The sequence below is a fragment of the Phyllobates terribilis genome, unplaced genomic scaffold, assembly GCF_046119375.1.
Source record: "Phyllobates terribilis strain yellow unplaced genomic scaffold, ASM4611937v1 Scaffold_9__5_contigs__length_417890890, whole genome shotgun sequence".
Lineage (NCBI taxonomy): Eukaryota > Metazoa > Chordata > Amphibia > Anura > Dendrobatidae > Phyllobates > Phyllobates terribilis.
Window position 1 is genome coordinate 152374454 of NW_027362769.1, and position 18392 is coordinate 152392845.

Consider the following 18392-nt stretch of genomic DNA (forward strand, 5'->3'; position numbering starts at 1 on the left):
AGCAATGGGTAGTGCAAAAACACAGCAAAAAACACAAGTATCAGGTTTTGCTGCATTTTTGGTGCCAAAACCTGATGAAGTTGAATCATGTTATTTTTTTATGCACTAAACTTTATCAGCATGCACAAGAGACAAATGTACCCTGAAAAAAACGCCTCAAAAATCCCGCAAAAAAAGTGAAAACTCAGTAAAACTTTCTTTTTTTATGTTGCTTCTTTACTGCCAAGAGAGCAGGTTTTGCCTGCGGAAAAAAACTCATCAAAAATGCAAAGTGTGAACATAGCCTAACTCTTCCCCCTTTCTAAATTATCCTCAGAATCTGCTGCCTCCTATTCATCTGTGTCCACAGCCTCCATGCACCTGTTAGCACTTGGTACCTGCACTTAGCCAGATCCTGGCTGATGACCAGATCATGCAGCTTTACATCACAAACCCTATTCCTTATAATGATGGCTGGATCATACATGACAAGAACTTTGTATCTGTTGTGTATTCATTTTTATTCATAGAATCCTAGAATGTTACAGTTGGAGGGGACCTCCGGAGTCCTTGTGTCCAACCCCCTGCTCAATGCAGGAGTCACTAAACCATCTCAGACAGATGTCTGTCCAGCCTCTGTGTGAAGACATCCATTGAAGGAGAACTCACCACCTCTCGTGGCCGCCTGTTCCACTCATTGATCACCCGGTCAAAAAGTTTTTTCTGAGAATAAAGATGATCCCTCTGTGACATCCATTCAGATATTTGTAGACAACTATTAAGTCTCTTCTCAGTCTTTTTTGCAAGCTAAACATTCCCAGATCCTTTAACCGTTCCTTGTAGGACATAGTTTGCAGTCCGCTCACCATCCTGGTAGCTCTTCTCTGAACTTGCTCCAGTTTTTCAATGTCTTTTTTAAAAATGTGGTTCCAGGAACTGGTCACAGTATTCCAGATGAGGTCTAACCAAGGAGGAGCATTGGGGGATAATTACTTCATGTGATCTAGACTCTATGCTTCCCTTAATACATCCCAGAACTGTTTGCCTTTTTTTGCTGCTGCATCACATTGTTGACTCATGTGCAGTCTGTGATCTATTAGTATACCCAAGTCTTTTTCACACGTGCTGTTGCTTAGTTCTATTCCTCCCATTCTGTAGATGTAATTTTACATCTATAGAATAATCACAAATGGCACTGGGGATGTCCCAGGTAGTAGGAGGTCTGCAGGACTCTGGTTTGGTCCTCAGACTACTGACCAAAGTCTAGGTCCTGCAATCCTGCAAGACTTTTTGCTCAACAGATTTGGTGCAGTTTCTAAAAGAAATCAGAAATGTTTTTTTCTATTCCTGGAAAACTCGAAGATATAAAGACTTGACATTTCACTAAGGTCTCCCAAACCCCCAACAACAATCATGGAACAAGTTTTTGCTTTAGGTGCAATTTATCTTACTTGAATTAAGGCAGATCTAATCTGTATGTGGAGGTCTCCTGCCTAACATCTTCTTAATGGAAAGGTTTGGGAGGGAGCATAAAATGATTCAAATTTTCTGTGGGTAACTTATGTACTTCTTTGTAAAATTCCTACTTGTTAGAAATGTCCCTTGATAATAGGAATATATTGCTTGACTCATCTTCAGTTATAGTCAGTATTATACTCCAGAGCTGAATTTACAATTCTTCAGGCTTCAGGACCGAGAGTCCAGTCTGATTTTGCTTTAGTGATCTGCATTGTGTTGAGTTTACAGCAGACATTGAACTGTAATTGGATGATGGTAAAGCTAATCATCCCTCTGTATTACAGGAGTGCAGCTAAGCTGTGGGGGGAGTCAGACAGCATGGCTGCTGACTGTTTCCAGTAACAACCAGAACAATTGTGGATGCAGCTCACAGAAATCCTCTTCGAACGCATCAGTAAAAAAACTAGAATCGCAGCATATCCCTGAGTCTTAGAGTCCCATGTGCTGCAACTACACATGGCTTATTTGGAAAGCCAAATTTTTTTTTATCGCCCCGACGTCGACATTTTGTTCACCACTTTCAATGCCAATTATCCATCCGATACGTCCATCATTATAGTTTCCATTTATTCCTAACACCCAAGTTGTTTCTTCATTACCAGAGTAAAAATATTTTCTTTATAGGTAAAAAAACTGCAGTAAAAACAAAATTGTATCCTCTTTCAATAGAGAACAGAACGACCTGACTGCATCATCCTTCTACTCCGTATATTGGGGTGGACGTTCTGGCCAGGGCTGTTGAGGCGGAGTTGTGGAGTCGGTATAAAATGAACAGACTCAAACTACAAAAAAATATATAATAAATTGGGTACAGTAGTGAAATGCAGTTTGTGGGGAATATTTTTTTCATAAGAATTTGGGAAAGTTATGAAATGTCCTATAAATGTCTGTCCCATTCCTGATCTAAGGGTCTAGACTTTTAGCTGAGATGAATCTGTGCTACAGTAAATTTATCACTTAAACATGAGCCATGTATGAGAGAGTCGGAGTCGTGGAGTCAGAGTCATGGAAATTGAGGAGTCGGAGGTTTGGCTTACCGACTCGACAGCCCTGGTTATGGCATAGGAAACCCAATAGTTGGAGGGCTGTTGGTGCCCATTGCGGTTACCCATAATCAATTTAAACAGATTCTCCTGTTACATTTTCTTTTTGGAAAAACCTTAATTGCGGTTTTCTTCACAAGTTTTTGTATGCTGCAAATAATAATAATAAAAAGCTACAAAAGTGGGAAACCAAATCCCACAAAAACCAGCTCTGTTCTTAGTGTGTCCCGGGCAGCATTATTTTGATACAAAAAAAAAAAAAAAAAACACCAAATCAACAAAAAAAATTGCTGTATGAAACCCTACAGACGTCAGTTTTTATTTTGCATACAAGAATAAAATGCTTTTCATCAGAGTGCTGGATCCAATTTTCATACATTTTTTGTCCTGGTTTCTATTTTTTTTCTTTTTTTATCATCAGTGTAGCATCAGTTTTTTCAAACGGCACGTGGCTCAAATGGATGGCATCTGAGTACTGTCCATTTTTTTTTTTTTACAGATCCATTGACTTGCATTGTCGAGTTTAATCCACGACTTGGATCAAAAACAGACTTTTTTTTTTTCTTCATTTGCACGGGCAAAAAAACCCCAAACCAACCAAAAATAGAGTGGATAGAACATGTACATGAAAAAGGGGAGTGTGAACGAGGCTTACGGATTATTTTACAATGCGCTTAGTTCCAATAAACTGCAGAAAAAGCAAAATCTCCAAAAAAAAAAAAAAACAAGTGCCGTGGGTGTTGTGCTTGGAATACAGACCATAAAACAGGAGCTAGACTACAGATACGAGGCTTCCCCTCTCTCCGGGGGTACGAGGCAACTTCTCCTAGGAATCAATCTTACTGTAGTTACATACATATAGTTACATAGGCTTGAAAAACACCTAGGTCCATCAAGTTCAACTTTTCTCCACCAATGATAAATTTTTGTCACTAAATTATCTATAACCCCCAATGTTATGTGGACTGAAGAAATAATTTCTTCGACTCAACCCAAGAAAAGAGGGGTATGAAAGTTTGGCAGGACTTAACATTAATTGGAAATTAAGAAAATTTGTTATTTTTGTAAAAATGTAAACTTTATGATAGGAAAAAAAAAAGAAACCCAGCCTGGTTTATTTAGTTTGTAGTAAGAACCTTTGCCCAACACGTACGGAGAGGTGATGCCCACGCCCGACCGCTACGTGACACAGACTCCAGAAGTCTACCCCATTCTTCCATTCACTGGGGGGGGGGGGGGTCCCCTCACCAATATTTAACACCAATTTAGTCCACAACAAAGAATGGATCCCCATTATCTAGGTGTATGGTGTAAATGTGGTTAGGTTCGTTCTCTGGCATTGCTGCTTGGACACAGAAATAAATGGCGCTCTGGATAGAGTTTCAAGTATGTGACCAGTTTTTTGTTTTAATCGTAAAGTTGGTGCAACATTTTTTCTTTTTTTTTTTTTTTAAATGTCACAACACTGCATGACCTGTAATGCTCACGATATTTACATTAACTGCATACAGAAAAAAAAAGAAAGAAGAAAAGCCCAAAAAAAAAAAGAGAAAAAAAAATCAAAGAAAAGAAAATACAACATTAGGGACTGAAACAACTACTCCTAACATACACTCTAGCAGAAAAAAAAAATCAATGAAAAGGAAGATCGTGTGCACTTTACATAGACGACCAATGTAAAGTACAGAGCGGCGGTGAGAAATACAGAACGGAATAAATCGGGAACACTGAGGAAATGGCTCCATGATCCATACAAACGATACAATGAAATAGAAGAAATATATGAAAGTATTGTCAGAGAACAGTCACACAAACGGCACAAATCATGAGTAACAGGAACAATTGGAAAAAGTAACACTAAGCACACACATCGCTTGACACAATCTGTAGGTCAGGGCATTGGATGGGGAAAGGGCGAAAAAAAAAATACATGTACCCAGCACCTGTGCTCAGCGGTGGAGGCCATTTTTTTTTTTTTTTTTGAACCAAATTAAAATCCAGAAACCAAAATGACTTATTGTGTAAATCAGTTTTTTGTACTTGATGTATTTATAAAAAAAAAAAAAAAAAAACAACCACCACATTTTTTTTTTATTTTTTAAAGTATCACAATCTTTATTAAGAAGAAAAAAAAAACCCTAAAATTTGTAATTATGCAATTTACACACTGTCTAGTAGGGCTTTTTTATTTTAAACTCATACTTCCAGATCTTTCAGGAGTTTTTTTCAGCAGATTCCTTATCAGAGACAGGATTACAGTGACAGGTGACATTTCTATACACAGCTGATCACACAGGATCAACCAATCACAATAGGCGATGTCACAGCTCCCCCGTCCCTTAATAATGACCTTTGCACATGCTCATTAGATACTTCAATATACAAGATAGGGGATAGTTCATTGTGGCTAATGTACATGTGCATTTCCTGTAAGAACAGGAAGTTAGAGTAAAAAAAAAAATGCCCCAGTGGTCAGTGTGAGAATTGCAAGTTTTCTATTTTATTTTTAATACAGATTGTGATATATATTTAGCAATGGAATGAGAGCAGGCAAATCACATGACTATGTGCTTCTCTTTTGCATAATTTAGGGTGTCTAAATATATATATATTTTTTAAGGATTAGCAGATATTGCATTCGTTTGTGCAAATTTCACTTACTGACTGGATGCCGCTATGCAACAAAGTCGTATTTAATAGCAACTTTGTAAACTATAAAGCGGTCATGAGATAATTACCCCAGATTAGGTGACTCAACTTGTTGCATCATGTACAGCATCAATGTCAGGATCCAATTTTTTTTAAAAAACAAACAAACGTTCCAAGTACCATAATAATAAAAACAAAAGCCGCAATATGCATGTCACTGGTCCCTACTGCTCCTGTTCCATTGCACCCCTGATCCCGGCTGGTTTCTGCTTCTTGATCTTGCTAATCCTTTCACCACAGCAGTGACCCTTCTCAGCCAACGAGTGGCATTGCTAGTGTGTTGAGAGGAAGCAGGGACCATCGAGGGTTAGGAAATAAATAGGGATCGGTTGCGGGCAGTATAGATTCTTTTGGATTATTCCCACTTAAAAAAAAAAAAAAAAAAAAATACTAAAAAATAAAATTAAAATAAAAAAATAAAGTAAAAAAAATCAAGTAAAAATAAGTTTAACAAAATTAAAAAGATAGGAGGAAAGAAAATACAAAGAAAGGGAAATAAAAAATAGAGAATAAATAAAAAGAGAAAGTAAAAAAAAATAAAAATAAATTAAAAAATTTAAAAAATTAAAGAGGAAAGAAAAAATACTAAAACAGTAAAAAAAAAAAAAAAAAGAATTGGTTGGACAATCCCTTTACACAAAACAATTGTTCCAAACTTGACATTGCGAAAGAAGGGTTTATGGAAGATTTGGGGCACCGACATGATCCTTACCCTTTCTAGGAGTAAGGTTATGTTGCCACAATGAGTTTTTGCTGAGTTTTTTTTTATATTGCTGATTTTCTGCATCCATTAAGTAAAACAGGTTTCTCACTTTTTTTTTTCTTCCAAAAAACAGAGGAAAAAAAAACTCACCAAAACTTGTGGAAAGTCTACATATGCACAAGCCATTGAATGGCCGTCTTGCATGTAGCAAATTGGCGGTTATTTAAATAGCCGCAGTCAGCGTGTGTAAGTCCAGGTTTTGCCGGTCCATGGCCAGTCAGGACGCACCTGACCAAAAAAAATAAATAAAATGGCTTCCAGTACAGAGAGGCACAGATGATGGGTACATTCAATTGTGGTGTTCACACCAGGGAGCTTTTTTTTTTTTTTTTCTAATTTAATTTTAATTTTTTTTGCAATCCATCAGGTCCAGAAATAACAGATGTATATTCACACATGCGCTCACAGCCATGAATTGTGAATTAGGAATTTATGAATATACATATGCACAAGTGAAAACTTTTCGTTACAATACAATATTGTCGGCTCATTTATACGTAGTGTTTTTTTTTTTTCTGTAGCTTCACATTTTCACTTTACGTAACATAAATAATTTGGTTAATAAAATAACTTGCATGTTTCAGCCACATTAATATATAATCTGTTAACAGTATAAATACTTTTTTTTTTAAATAAAATAAATCTGTGATATGTTACATAATACTGATAAAAACACAAAATAAAACAAAAATAACAAAAAAAAAAACAAAAAAAAAAAAGAAGGAAGCTACGTTATCAGGTGAATCCACCCCGGCAGCAGCTTGTGACGAGTTAATACTGTGTAATGGAGATGCATGCTTCCAAGGCCAGGCTATGTAGACAGCACACAGTTTTGTAGTGTCACATAATTAGCAATATAAATCCATGGTGCGATCTCATCGCTGTGGCTTAGAAACAAAGATGATCACTTAGCACATCATCGTATAAGGGGATTAGGAACTAACTAGGCTGAAAATCAGGGCTATCGAAAAAAAAAAAAAAAGTTATGGGATGTGGGAGGTATGAAAAGAATGGGGTATGGGGTTAGAGAGGATGTGCACCTGCCATGAGGACCATAAAAAGCACCCTAAGGGCGCAGTCAGACACCCCTATAATGCAGGGACTGGCCGGCAGCTCTCCCCACCCGAGTGTGGCAGCTTCATAGAAATATATGAAATGATCAAGCTCTGGTGAGGGGATCCACCAACCAGTCCGAGCATTGCTGTCTGATCTATTCTGTTGTCTGACTGCACCTTAAGGAGAATTTAGAGGGATGCATCGAGAATATACACTGGTTTCAGGGAGCTGGAACATTGCCCACTTTTCTCATTGCAGGTGCACGAGAAGTTCTCCACCTAAATAATAAATCTACAACAAAAATATATATATATTTTTTATCTTTAAAGGGGTTGTCCACCTTTGGAGGCAATTTTCTTTCACTTAAAATGAATGTATCTGAGGCTAAAAATTTTGCAGTTGGTTTTCTTTCATTAAAAATCTTGCACCGTTTGGCTTTTAAAGATATACGTTAAGTATTTGGTGCAGAAATTTCTGCATCTTTTGGCAGGAAAAATGCAACGGCAAAGACGCGCGTTTTTTTTTTTTTTTAAACTTGACATCAAAATCTGCAAGACACAAATAAGCAACGTGTGCATGAGACTTCAGGATTCTCATTCACTTTGCTGGGGACCAGGAAACCCTTCAGGGTTTTGTGACAAATCTGCACTGTTTATAATAAAAAAAAAAAAAAAAAAAAAAAAACGTAGCAAAAAAGCAACGTGTGCACACAGGCTTACAGGCTTTGTTTCGCCTTTGATGTAGAGAGGAGCGCAAACCACAAAAAAAAAAAAAAGAGGTTACAAACTCTCCCATCATTCAATCTGAAAGAATTCACTACGGCTATGTGCCCACGATGCAGAAATGCTCCAGATTTTTCCTGAGCGTTTCTGCATCTCCCTGGCAGAAAAAACGCATGCAGATTGTACATGCGTTTTCCTGCCAGGGACAAGCGGATGTGAAGCGTTCTTCACTTGCATTTCCGCATGCGGGTTGTCAAGCGCTTTCCAAGCGATTTTAGCATCACTTGGAAAGTGCTACCGTGCAACCGACATGGATTTATAGTGTGACCGAAAAAAAAAAACAAAAACGTACCTTCTGATGGCCCGCGGTGTGCTCGTGTCTGCTTGCCGGCAGCTCGCGGTACACTGAAAGGACCTGCCGATGTCAGCGGTCGTGTGACCAGTCACATGACTAAATGACGTCACCGCAGGTCCTTCTAGTCTACCGCGAGCTGCCGGCAAGCCGAGACAAAGACACTGGGGACCATCAGAAGGTAAGTATAATGTTTATTTTTTATTTTATTCTTTTTTTTTTTTTTTTACAGGTTCTATGGTACTAGGGTCCGGAGGAGAGTCTCCTGTCCTCCACACCCGGGTACCATCCGCAAATTGAAACGTTTGGATTCTGTATGTACAGATGCAGTGATGCGGATTCCATTAGTTCCAATGCAAGTCAATGGTGGCGAAAACACAGCACTTCCGCAAAATAATTGGTAATGCTGCGTTTTTTCCCGCAATTTTTTGGTACAAAAATATTTTTTTTTTTGTACCAAAATACGTGCGTCCACTTTTTATCAATATGTTTATTTTAGGTTAAAAGTCAGTGTGGATTTTAAAATTAAGCAAAACAATTTGCAGGACCCTGTTTCTCATGATCACTGGACCAGAGAACTGTAAACCTCCTCCTACCTGCCATCATCCCTGACCCCACTTTTGATTAGTCGGTCCGGTGGGGCATGCCGGCAGATAGGAGGTGGTTTGCCAGGACTGTGCAAACCTATTTGCTTGACTCTACTCTGGTTTTTCTAATACGGAGCTTTGTAAACCCTGTCTTGATGTGATACTAAAAGAAGCGATGCTGACAACCTCCTGTGTCGACCACCAGAGGGAGCTGAGGAGTGAACCGTATACCGATATAATACTGGTTAATAATTGTAGTCTTTCCCTTTTAACGGCATTCAATCAGAAAACTACTTACAAAAATGGTATTCAATGGTGGAGATCTAAATTTAAGCCAGGCTAGTCATAAGTAAATAATCTGATAAGCCATCCAAAATTACAGGGGACATAAGGAGACTATAATTTTGCCCATTTTTGTAAATATAAAAATTTAGGTGGAGAACCCCTTTAAGTAAAACATGATGTATCTAAGAAACCTCTCTGCTTACATTTGTAGGAGCAGGCTGAATATTGACCTGGTCAGCAGACCTCTTACTTTTAAGCTGCTGAAAAGCTTTATATTAATGGGAGCCGTCTGGCATGTGTTCACCATAGTGGAGGCATACTTGCAGGGTGACATGATAGGGACAGCTGCCCAGGTCAACCTACCCTTAACACCATTGGACATCGCAGAAACAAATGATGAAAAAAAAAACAAACAAAAAGGAATTATTGCAGATTAAGTTAGCAGAGGACATGCAATCTTATAATTGTGTTAAGACCTCACTCTCCAACAGGTACCTGAAACGGGAGTATGGGGCTGCCTGGAAGGTAATGATTAGGACTGATGCGCGCCCCCCATTGCGGTCACCTCTGACATTATGATATAAAAGAAGTTTTTTTTTTCCGCTTTTCACTTTTCTATCACTTAAACATTAACTTGATAGAAACCAAAGAATTTTTGTACACTATTATTGTACAGTAAAAGATAAAGTGTGCATTAAGTCGGCTTGTACATGACAATATTGTACATTATTTACATCTCGGTTCTCGTCATCAAACTCTAGGTCTTCTTATATACACACACTGAAAATGTATCAGAAACATCTGACTAATATTCTTTATAATCACAACTGTAGCGTAATAGAAAAAAAAAAAAAAAAAAAACAGATCATTTCCGTTCAGTCACATGGGTTTTTGTCTTTTTTTTTTTAGGTTTCCAGCGCCCACCTGCCTAAAATGCAAAAATATTTACCACATATTCACTTTACACCAGGTGGTGATATCTAGAAATATTGATGTACATATATTATTATCAATGCCTATATACACATATATCATCTTGGGGACTGTCAATGTTATCTGGAAATCTTCCTCCTCTTGGGTTTTGGGGGCTTCAGCTGTCGTTCTCTCTGAGGCACCTGAAGGAAAAAAAAACAGGAAAGCAGAGATTTTACATTTATTGTTATATATTCAAGGACAATCTATTACCTAAAATGTAGAGAATTAACCATTGGATGATGGGCATTAAAAGCCAAGACATGGATAAAAAAATATTTTTACCGGTTTGTGGTTCCCTTCAGTAAGCAAAAAAAAATTGCACTAAGTTTCTTTCTGTAATCTTCATTAATTTCCAGACCCTCCGATGTGCAGTTTGCAGCTTGATCCAAGTTCCATATTTTTCTCTTGTGGGAGTGTCCCTCCCAGTAATGGAGGCTGGATATGAGGTCTGTGTGTATCCAGGGTGCTGCTGTCTTTATTACCTCATATCAGCACAGCTTCTAGCCTGTACTAGAAGAGTGCAGTTCTCCTTTTCAATAGACCACTGTTTCTGCCCTTCCTGAGACAGTACATGCTTTCTCTTCTCTCCACTTTTTAATGTCTGTGTTCAACACCCTCTGCTGCTGTCTCTAACACTGCGAGAAGGGAAGAGCAGAGGGACATCAGGAGCTCTGACAGATTTGTAACATTTTTGCTGTACACTCTGCTAAATTAACCCCTTCACGACATATGACATACATTTGTGTCATATGTTGTCTCCCTGCCTTTGATGCAGACTTGCACGCATTTCTCCCCAGCAGATGATAGCTGATTTAATCTGCCATCATGTACCTTTAAACAGTATTGTGTGGAGCGGAGTTCTGCCCACGGTTGTTAACCTGTTAAATGCCACTGTCAATTTCTAAGACCAGCATTTAACAGGTGCCAGCAGGGGAGTGCGCCATCCCATGCACCTGTGATGTGATCGTGGGGAGCGCCGATGGGCTGCCATGACAGCTGAGGGTCTGCTGAAGACCCCCGTGCTTGTCATGACTATTGTCCTGTGAAAGTCAATGTTAAGATTGGGTTCATAGGAAACTGTGATTTTCACTATACATAGCAGTGCTGATGCAATGCTATGTATAGCACAAGCGATCAAACAATCGCAGATACAAGTCCCCTAAGGGGACAATTAAAGAAAAGTAAAACGTGAACAAAAAAAAAGGTTTTAAAAATATGAAAAGAAAAAAAATAAAAACCAGAAAAACCCCAAAAGTTTAAAATCACCACCCTTTTGCACCATTAAAAAAAAAATAAAATAAAAATGAAAATACAGTGGCATGCAAAAGTTTGGGCACCCCTGGTCAAAATTACTGTTATTGTGAACAGTAAAGCAAGTTGAAGATGAAATGATCTCTAAAAGGCCTAAAGTTACACGTGACACATTTTTGTATTTTAGGGTAAAAAAAAAAATTCTTACATTTTTTACATTACACAGGAAAATGGGCTGATGCAAAAGTTTGGGCACCCTTGGAGATTTGTGTGCAGAGTTAAGGTCTGAAAACTTGATCAAAGTTAATTAGCCCGTTGGGGTTATGGCTTGTTCACTATCATCGTTAGGAAAGTTCAGGTGATGCAAATTTCCCAGTTTTATAAAAAGCTCCTCAAACCTTGTGCAAAAAAACTGTAGCCATGGGTTCTTCTAAGCATCTGCATGAAAATGGAAATGGTGGAGGCCCAGAAAGCAGCAGAAGCTATGAGAAGATAGTGAAGCGTTTTCAAGTCGCCTTTTCCTCGGTTTGAAATTTAAATAAGAAATGTCTGTTACCAGGACCAGTGGAGGTCAAGATAAGGTCTGGAAGACGAAACAAAATTTCAGTGAGCTACTCGTAGGACTGCTAGAGAGACCAATCATAACCCCCGCTTGACTGCAAAAGACCTTCAGAAAGATTTAGCAGACTTGGAGTTGTGGTACAGAGACACCTGCACAAATAATGGCTTTCACAGAAGAGTCATCAGAAGAAAACCTCTCCTGCATCCTCACCATAAAATTCAGCATCAGAAGTATGCAAAAGAACATCTAAACAAGTCCTCGCATGGCTTTGTGGACAGGAAAAAAATATATAAATTATGATCAATAGAATTGGGGGGGGGGGGGGGGGGGGGGGAGCAGAAAATGTCTGCGGCGTGAAGGGGTTAAGAACTTTGACATCCTCCAGCAGCAAAATGGTAGAACATTTTTAATGAAAACCATTTAAAAATTGGATTAATTTTGCATTTAGCAAGCAAATTAATAATAAAAAGTGTGAAGTTGAACATAAATCTTTAAGCAGTAGATGTCACTGCATTTCTATATTAACCCCTTAGAGGAGTAGTACGGTTATAATAAGTCCAACTATCCATAAGTTAGAAAATGACTTCTAGATCTATACTATTGATGGGTGATAACTAGTGATGAGCGAGCATGCTCGTCACTCGAGATTTACGAGCATGCTCGGGTGTTTCCCGAGTATCTTATGTTGCGTGTTAGTCATGCTGTGTGCATGATTAGTGACTTTTTGACAGCTTTAATACATGTGAGGGATGCCTGTTTCTTAGGCATTCCTCACATGTATTAAAGCTGTCAAACAATCGCAAATCATAAGCACGGAGTGACGAAAACATAACACTCGAGCATCGCTGAAGATACTCGGCGAGCACCCGAGAATGCTCGCCGAAAGGGTTAACAGAACATACTCGCTCATCACTAGTGATAACTGATTGTAACCAGAATACCCTTTTAAAGAGTAAAACAATTTTGGTATTAAATGCTATGCACACCTTCACACAGAATATTTTTTTAATTGTCTATTTGCTTCCTGACTGCTCTCGGCTCCCCTTTCCTTAGAGGAGTGATAGCAACAAGGATGGGAAGGGGGCTGCACACAAATATCAACAGCCTGTAGAGGAAGAAAGCATGTAGAGTCTCAGGGAGAGCAGAGAAAACAGGCTATAGCGAAGGAGGAAAGCACATGAAGAGGAAAAAGAGGAAATAAGTGCAGCATTAGAGCTGTGCAGATATGTAAAAGCAAGTGAAGACAGCACCCCTGGATACACACAGACCTCACATCCAGCCTATATTACTGGGAAAGACACTCTCACGAGAAAAATCTGAAACTTGAGATCAGGTGGCAAACTGCATATCAGGAGGAAGAGGGGGCTGAAAATAAATAATGAAGATAGCAGACAGACTTGGTGCAATTTTATTGACTAAAGGTAATCATAACCCAGACAAAGCAATTTTTCTCACTTCGGCCTCCTAGTGATCCAGGAGCTCTAACCCCCTTTTTTTTTTTTTTAAAAGGTTAAATACTAGTGTTGAGCGAGTATGTTCTATTAACCCTTTCGCCGAGTATGCTCGGGCCGAGCTCCGAGTATTTACAGCTGCTCGGTGATATGGTTGAATCGCTCCCGTGTGCATGATTTGCAACTGTTTGGCAGCTTTATTACATGCGAGGAATGTATTTCTTACACATTCCTCCCATGTAATAAAACTGTCAAACAGTTGCAAATCATGCACACGAGAGCGATTCAACCATATCACCGAGCAGCTGTAAATACTCGGAGCTCGGCCCGAGCGTACTCGGACAGAACATACTTGCTCAACCCTATTAAATACCCATTTTTGAGGCCTTTATATTTGATGGACAGGTCTCATTCTTTTTAGGCATAATTTTCTTGTAAATATGATTGCATTTTATTTCCCAGTATAGAGCTATTGTTGGGGTTATAACTTACGTTGCCAGAGATCTTGTCCAGCTCGTTCATTGCCTCGTGTATTGCAGCTTCTAAATGATTATTTAGTGTTCCGCTCCTAAAAAGAAAGAAAGTCAAGATCATTTTGAAGGAAAAATAAGTTTATGTAGGTAAAAAGCTCGTCTAGAAAACCCACTTTTATACATCCGATTAGGAAATTCTGAGTTAACAGAGGGGGATCTCCGCTCCAGGATCCTCTTGGACACAGTGGAATATACAAGGGGCCCGATTCATCAATTTTTTTTTAAGTCACTTTTTTTCGTCTTTTGCAAATATTTTTTTTCTGCATTAAAATTCTCCAAAGTTATGAATTTTGTGCCGCATCCAAAAGCTCCTTATTTTTGTCTTTTAAACCTTTTCTTGCGACTTTTGTTAGTGCTAAATATTGTAAGTTTTACACAAAATGTTGTAGAATTTGCGCAAAAAAATTCAGAAGTACAGAAAATCACTCTGCAGGTGACAAATACATTTGCGCAAAAAAAAAAATTGTGATTTTTTTTTCAGAGGGAAAAAAATTTTTTTGCAATTCAGGAATTGGATGAAAGTGTGTGTGTGTCTATATATAGCAACATAAGAAATAACTTAAAATTGCAATAATTAATAGAAAAAAAAAAAAGAAAAAGGCTCAAAAGAAAAAAAACAGGAAAAAAGATGCAAATACAACAATTATGAAATTGCGCCCCCTAAAAAAAAAAATTCTCTCTCTCTCTAGGGGATCTGTTCTGTATTGAATAGATAACCTATTGATAAGATGGACACTACGTAATGCTCAGTTTCGCCTGAGGTGGCGCTGTAGAAAAATGTAACACTAGCAGGTTTCACCAAAGACAGTAGCTGAGCGCTGGGGTCCCGGCTATGTCATACAACCCTTCTTATTGCAGGATTTATCCAAAAAGTGTAGAATCTACTTTTAACCAAAACTCATTATTTTTATAATGGCCATATGAAAACTGTAATACCCAAACATGGCCATGGACAGAAGTGGCGCTGTTTTTGGCAGTGACTGTTCTCTACACGGGGTACAGAAGCCTGCAGGAATCCAGCTGTTGTGAAACTACATCTCCTAGCATACTCTGAGCACGGTGGCTCAGTGGTTAGCATTGTATGGTGGCTCAGTGGTTAGCACTGCAGCCTTGCAGCGCTGGGGTCCTGGGTTCAAATCCCACCAAGGACAACATCTGCAAGGAGTCTGTATGTTCTCCCGGTGTTTGCGTGGTTTCCTCCAGGTTCTCCGGTTTCCTCCCACACTCCAAAGACATACTGATAGGGAATGTAGATAATGAGTCCCAATAGGGACAGTGATGATAATGTCTGTAAATTGTCTGAATTGTAAAGCGCTGCGGAATATGTTGGCGCTATATAAATAAAAAAAGATTATAGATAGATTACTCTAAGGGCCTGTAGCTTTCAGGGCATGCTGGGAGTTTCAGTTCTACAATTGCTGAGTGCTGCAGGCCCTGGTCTGACCAAGTAATGCAGTCACGATCCTTACTTCCGGTTCCGTTTCTGTGCTCGATTGTAAGCCTCCAGTCCCTCTGTCAGAGTCTTCAACTTCTCGCTCTCCATCTAAAGGAAATCAAATCAGATTATCTGATCCCACAGCCAGCACCTATATTACCGTCAGTAAGTGAATGATGGGGATCCCAAAGGGCAACGTTTCTCCTGGTTGAGAGTGACAAGCCAGGCCTGGCATGCCAATGTGAGTAGGTTTTTAAGCCTTGCAATGCTCCTCTGGTAAATTAAATATACAAATTGCCACTTAAGAAAGGAAGAGGACTAGAACTCTAGAGCCACCTACTGGAAGTAGCAAGTCTAGTGTTCTAGTCCTCTTCCTCTCTGAAGAGGCAATTTGCATATTTAAGTGAGTGATCAAACAAAGCCATGATGTAAGGTTATTCTGGTAAAAGGGGGAAATAATTACTCATTTTGCTGGCCCCAAAAATTCTGCTAAAACACATACAAAAAACCACCTTCTAAAATACAAATTCACATTTTACCACGATGTCCATGTATTCCCTGACACACTGTAACAAATTCCACCCGGCACTTCACAATCATGAGATGGGCACCTTCATAATTTTCTTTTTATCAAAGTGTAAAGTTTTTTTTTTTAACAAAAGAGTAATGTTTTGTAACTGGAAATCCGATAAACAGATCCAGATCGCACAAAACCTCCTCAAAATCAAAAGTCTGGAATGTGCAGAGCGCATGCACACACACACGCCCTGCAGCGCAGACAGAGCACGAGCACACACACGCCCTGCTGCGCAGACAGAGCTCGCAGACAGAGCACGCACACACGCCCTGCTGCGCAGACAGAGCACGAGCACACACACGCGCCCTGCTGCGCAGACAGAGCATGAGCACACACACGCGCCCGGCTGCGCAGACAGAGAACACACACGCGCCCGGCTGCGCAGACAGAGCACACACACGCGCCCGGCTGCGCAGACAGAGCACACACACGCGCCCTGCTGCGCAGACAGAGCACACACACGCGCCCTGCTACGCAGACAGAGCACACACACGCGCCCTGCTACGCAGACAGAGCACACACACGCGCCCTGCTACGCAGACAGAGCACACACACGCGCCCTGCTACGCAGACAGAGCACACACACGCGCCCTGCTGCGCATATCTTTATATAATCACCATAAACCTCTTGTTACTAATCATCTGAGTAACAGTTGACAACGTTAGGTGCAGATGATGTGTGGGTGTCCTCATAAGACCCCTCTAAATGACTGGTAAGAGGGATGATAACGTGAAGAAAAGCTCTTGGACTCCCAACACCATCCGCAGTCACTGGGAGATTACAGTAACAGGCAGTGATCGGTAAAGGGTCACATCATGCAGTTAGTGAATCCCTAGGGACAGAGGGGAGAGAAACTACTTGAAGGGCTATCCTCATGTCAGGCCTTTATGGCAAACTCACAGAACATCTCATAAATGTCTGATAGACGCAGGTCCCAGCTCTCAAAGTCATAGCTTGCAACTCTTAGTTGTGGGGACCAGGGCTGTGGAGTCGGAGTCATGGAGTCGGAGCTCATTTTGGTGGAGTCGGAGTCGGTATAAAATGGACCGACTCAGACTCCTAAAATATATAATAAATTGGGTACAGTAGTTCAATGCAGAATGTGCTGAATATTTTTTCATAGGAATTTGGGAAAGTTATGAAATGTCCTATAAATGGCTGTTCTATTCCTGATCTAAGGCAACATTCACACAGAGCGTTTTTGCTGCGTTTTTTGAGGATACATTTTTCACCTGCAAAATCAGATCAGCTTTTTAAAAAACTGCATCACCTGAAAGGTTTTTGAGCTCATAGATGTTTTCAATAGCAAAAGCAGATTAGAAAAACGCCGCACAAACTGACATGCTCATTCTTTGTGAGGATCCGTTTTTGAGCCCAAAAACGGATCCTCACAAAACGATGTGTTTGAATGTCATATCTTGAAACCCATTGACTTTGCTGGGATGCCCAGAGTCACTGCATTTTACTGCAAAAAACGGATCCGCAAAAACGCTGTGTGTGAATCATGGCCGTAGCCAGCGAGGGGCAGGGGCACGCACCTATTCCATCTTGAAGAGATGTGCCGGGAAAGGGGCAATTGTCGATCAAGCCACTCGGTGGGGCAGCACTTATTTAATGATTAGGCGATTGCTTGAACTAAAACCGTTTCTTAGAGATATGGCGAACCCTCAGGTAACCCTAAATGAAGGTCAATGGACGCAGGTGGCTGAATTGAAGGAATTGCTTAATCACCCATTTACCGAGACTAAAAAATTACAAGCTGAGGATTTAACTCCAGGCATTTTCATAAGGGAGTGGAAGAACTTGCTATTTTGCCTGTCCCAAAGAGGAGGTTTAATCGCAGATGGCATTTTTGCTTCAATGAAACGGAGAGAGACACAGCTATTGGAAAATAACATTTTTCTGGCAGCTGTTTATGTGGACCCGAGTCATCGTATACTGCTTGATGATCAACAGCTTACTAAAGGAAAAGAAGCTCTGACTGAGGTAGCAGTTAGGATGAGTGGCCTACAGGAGGACTGCCAGGCGCAGGAGGACTCGGCTCCTGACAGTGCTACTGCTGCCATATCTTCATCCTCATCAGATGAGGAGTTTGACTTTGACAAGTATTTGGATGACATGGAGCAGGCAAAGCGTTGCCGCAAGGAAAAAGATTTCACTCCGTCTCCTATAGCAAGCAGATTGACCATATTTCAGCAAAATGTTTCACTTGCTCTCAAAGAAATAGAAAAATTCAACCGTTCATCAAAACTGACTGTGCACGAGGCAATTCCTTTATATCCGGAAATTGTTAGAGATGTTGCCCATGTGGTTACGGCTTTGCCTCCAACCCAAGTTAGTGTAGAGAGGTTGTTCTCTAGCCTTAAAATTATTAGGTCAGATTTGAGGTCATTTGTGAAGGAGGATCTGATGGAGGAAATTCTATTTCTTAGAACAAATTCATAGACTGCACAAATGTTATTTAGTATGTTTTTGTTGCAAACAGTTTTTTGCCACTTACATAGTTTATTACATAGTGATCTATATATACAGTACAGACCAAAAGTTTGGACACACCTTCTCATTTAAAGATTTTTCTGTATTTTCAATGACT

At 39.8% G+C, this 18392-nt stretch overlaps 1 protein-coding gene across 2 annotated transcripts in view; it reads right to left on the minus strand.

Moving 5' to 3' along the window:
• Positions 1-3939: 3939 nt before the first annotated feature.
• The window catches only part of MBD5 (methyl-CpG binding domain protein 5), a 49042-nt gene continuing 34589 nt past the window's right edge, over positions 3940-18392 (minus strand). For both annotated transcript variants that reach the window (XM_073647222.1, XM_073647221.1), the window contains 3 exons: positions 15256-15329; positions 13746-13821; positions 3940-10129 (listed from right to left, as the gene is read on the minus strand). In XM_073647222.1, coding sequence (XP_073503323.1) covers positions 10067-10129; positions 13746-13821; positions 15256-15329 — 213 coding nt within the window. In that variant the 3' untranslated portion in view covers positions 3940-10066. The remainder of the gene's footprint in view (positions 10130-13745; positions 13822-15255; positions 15330-18392) is intronic.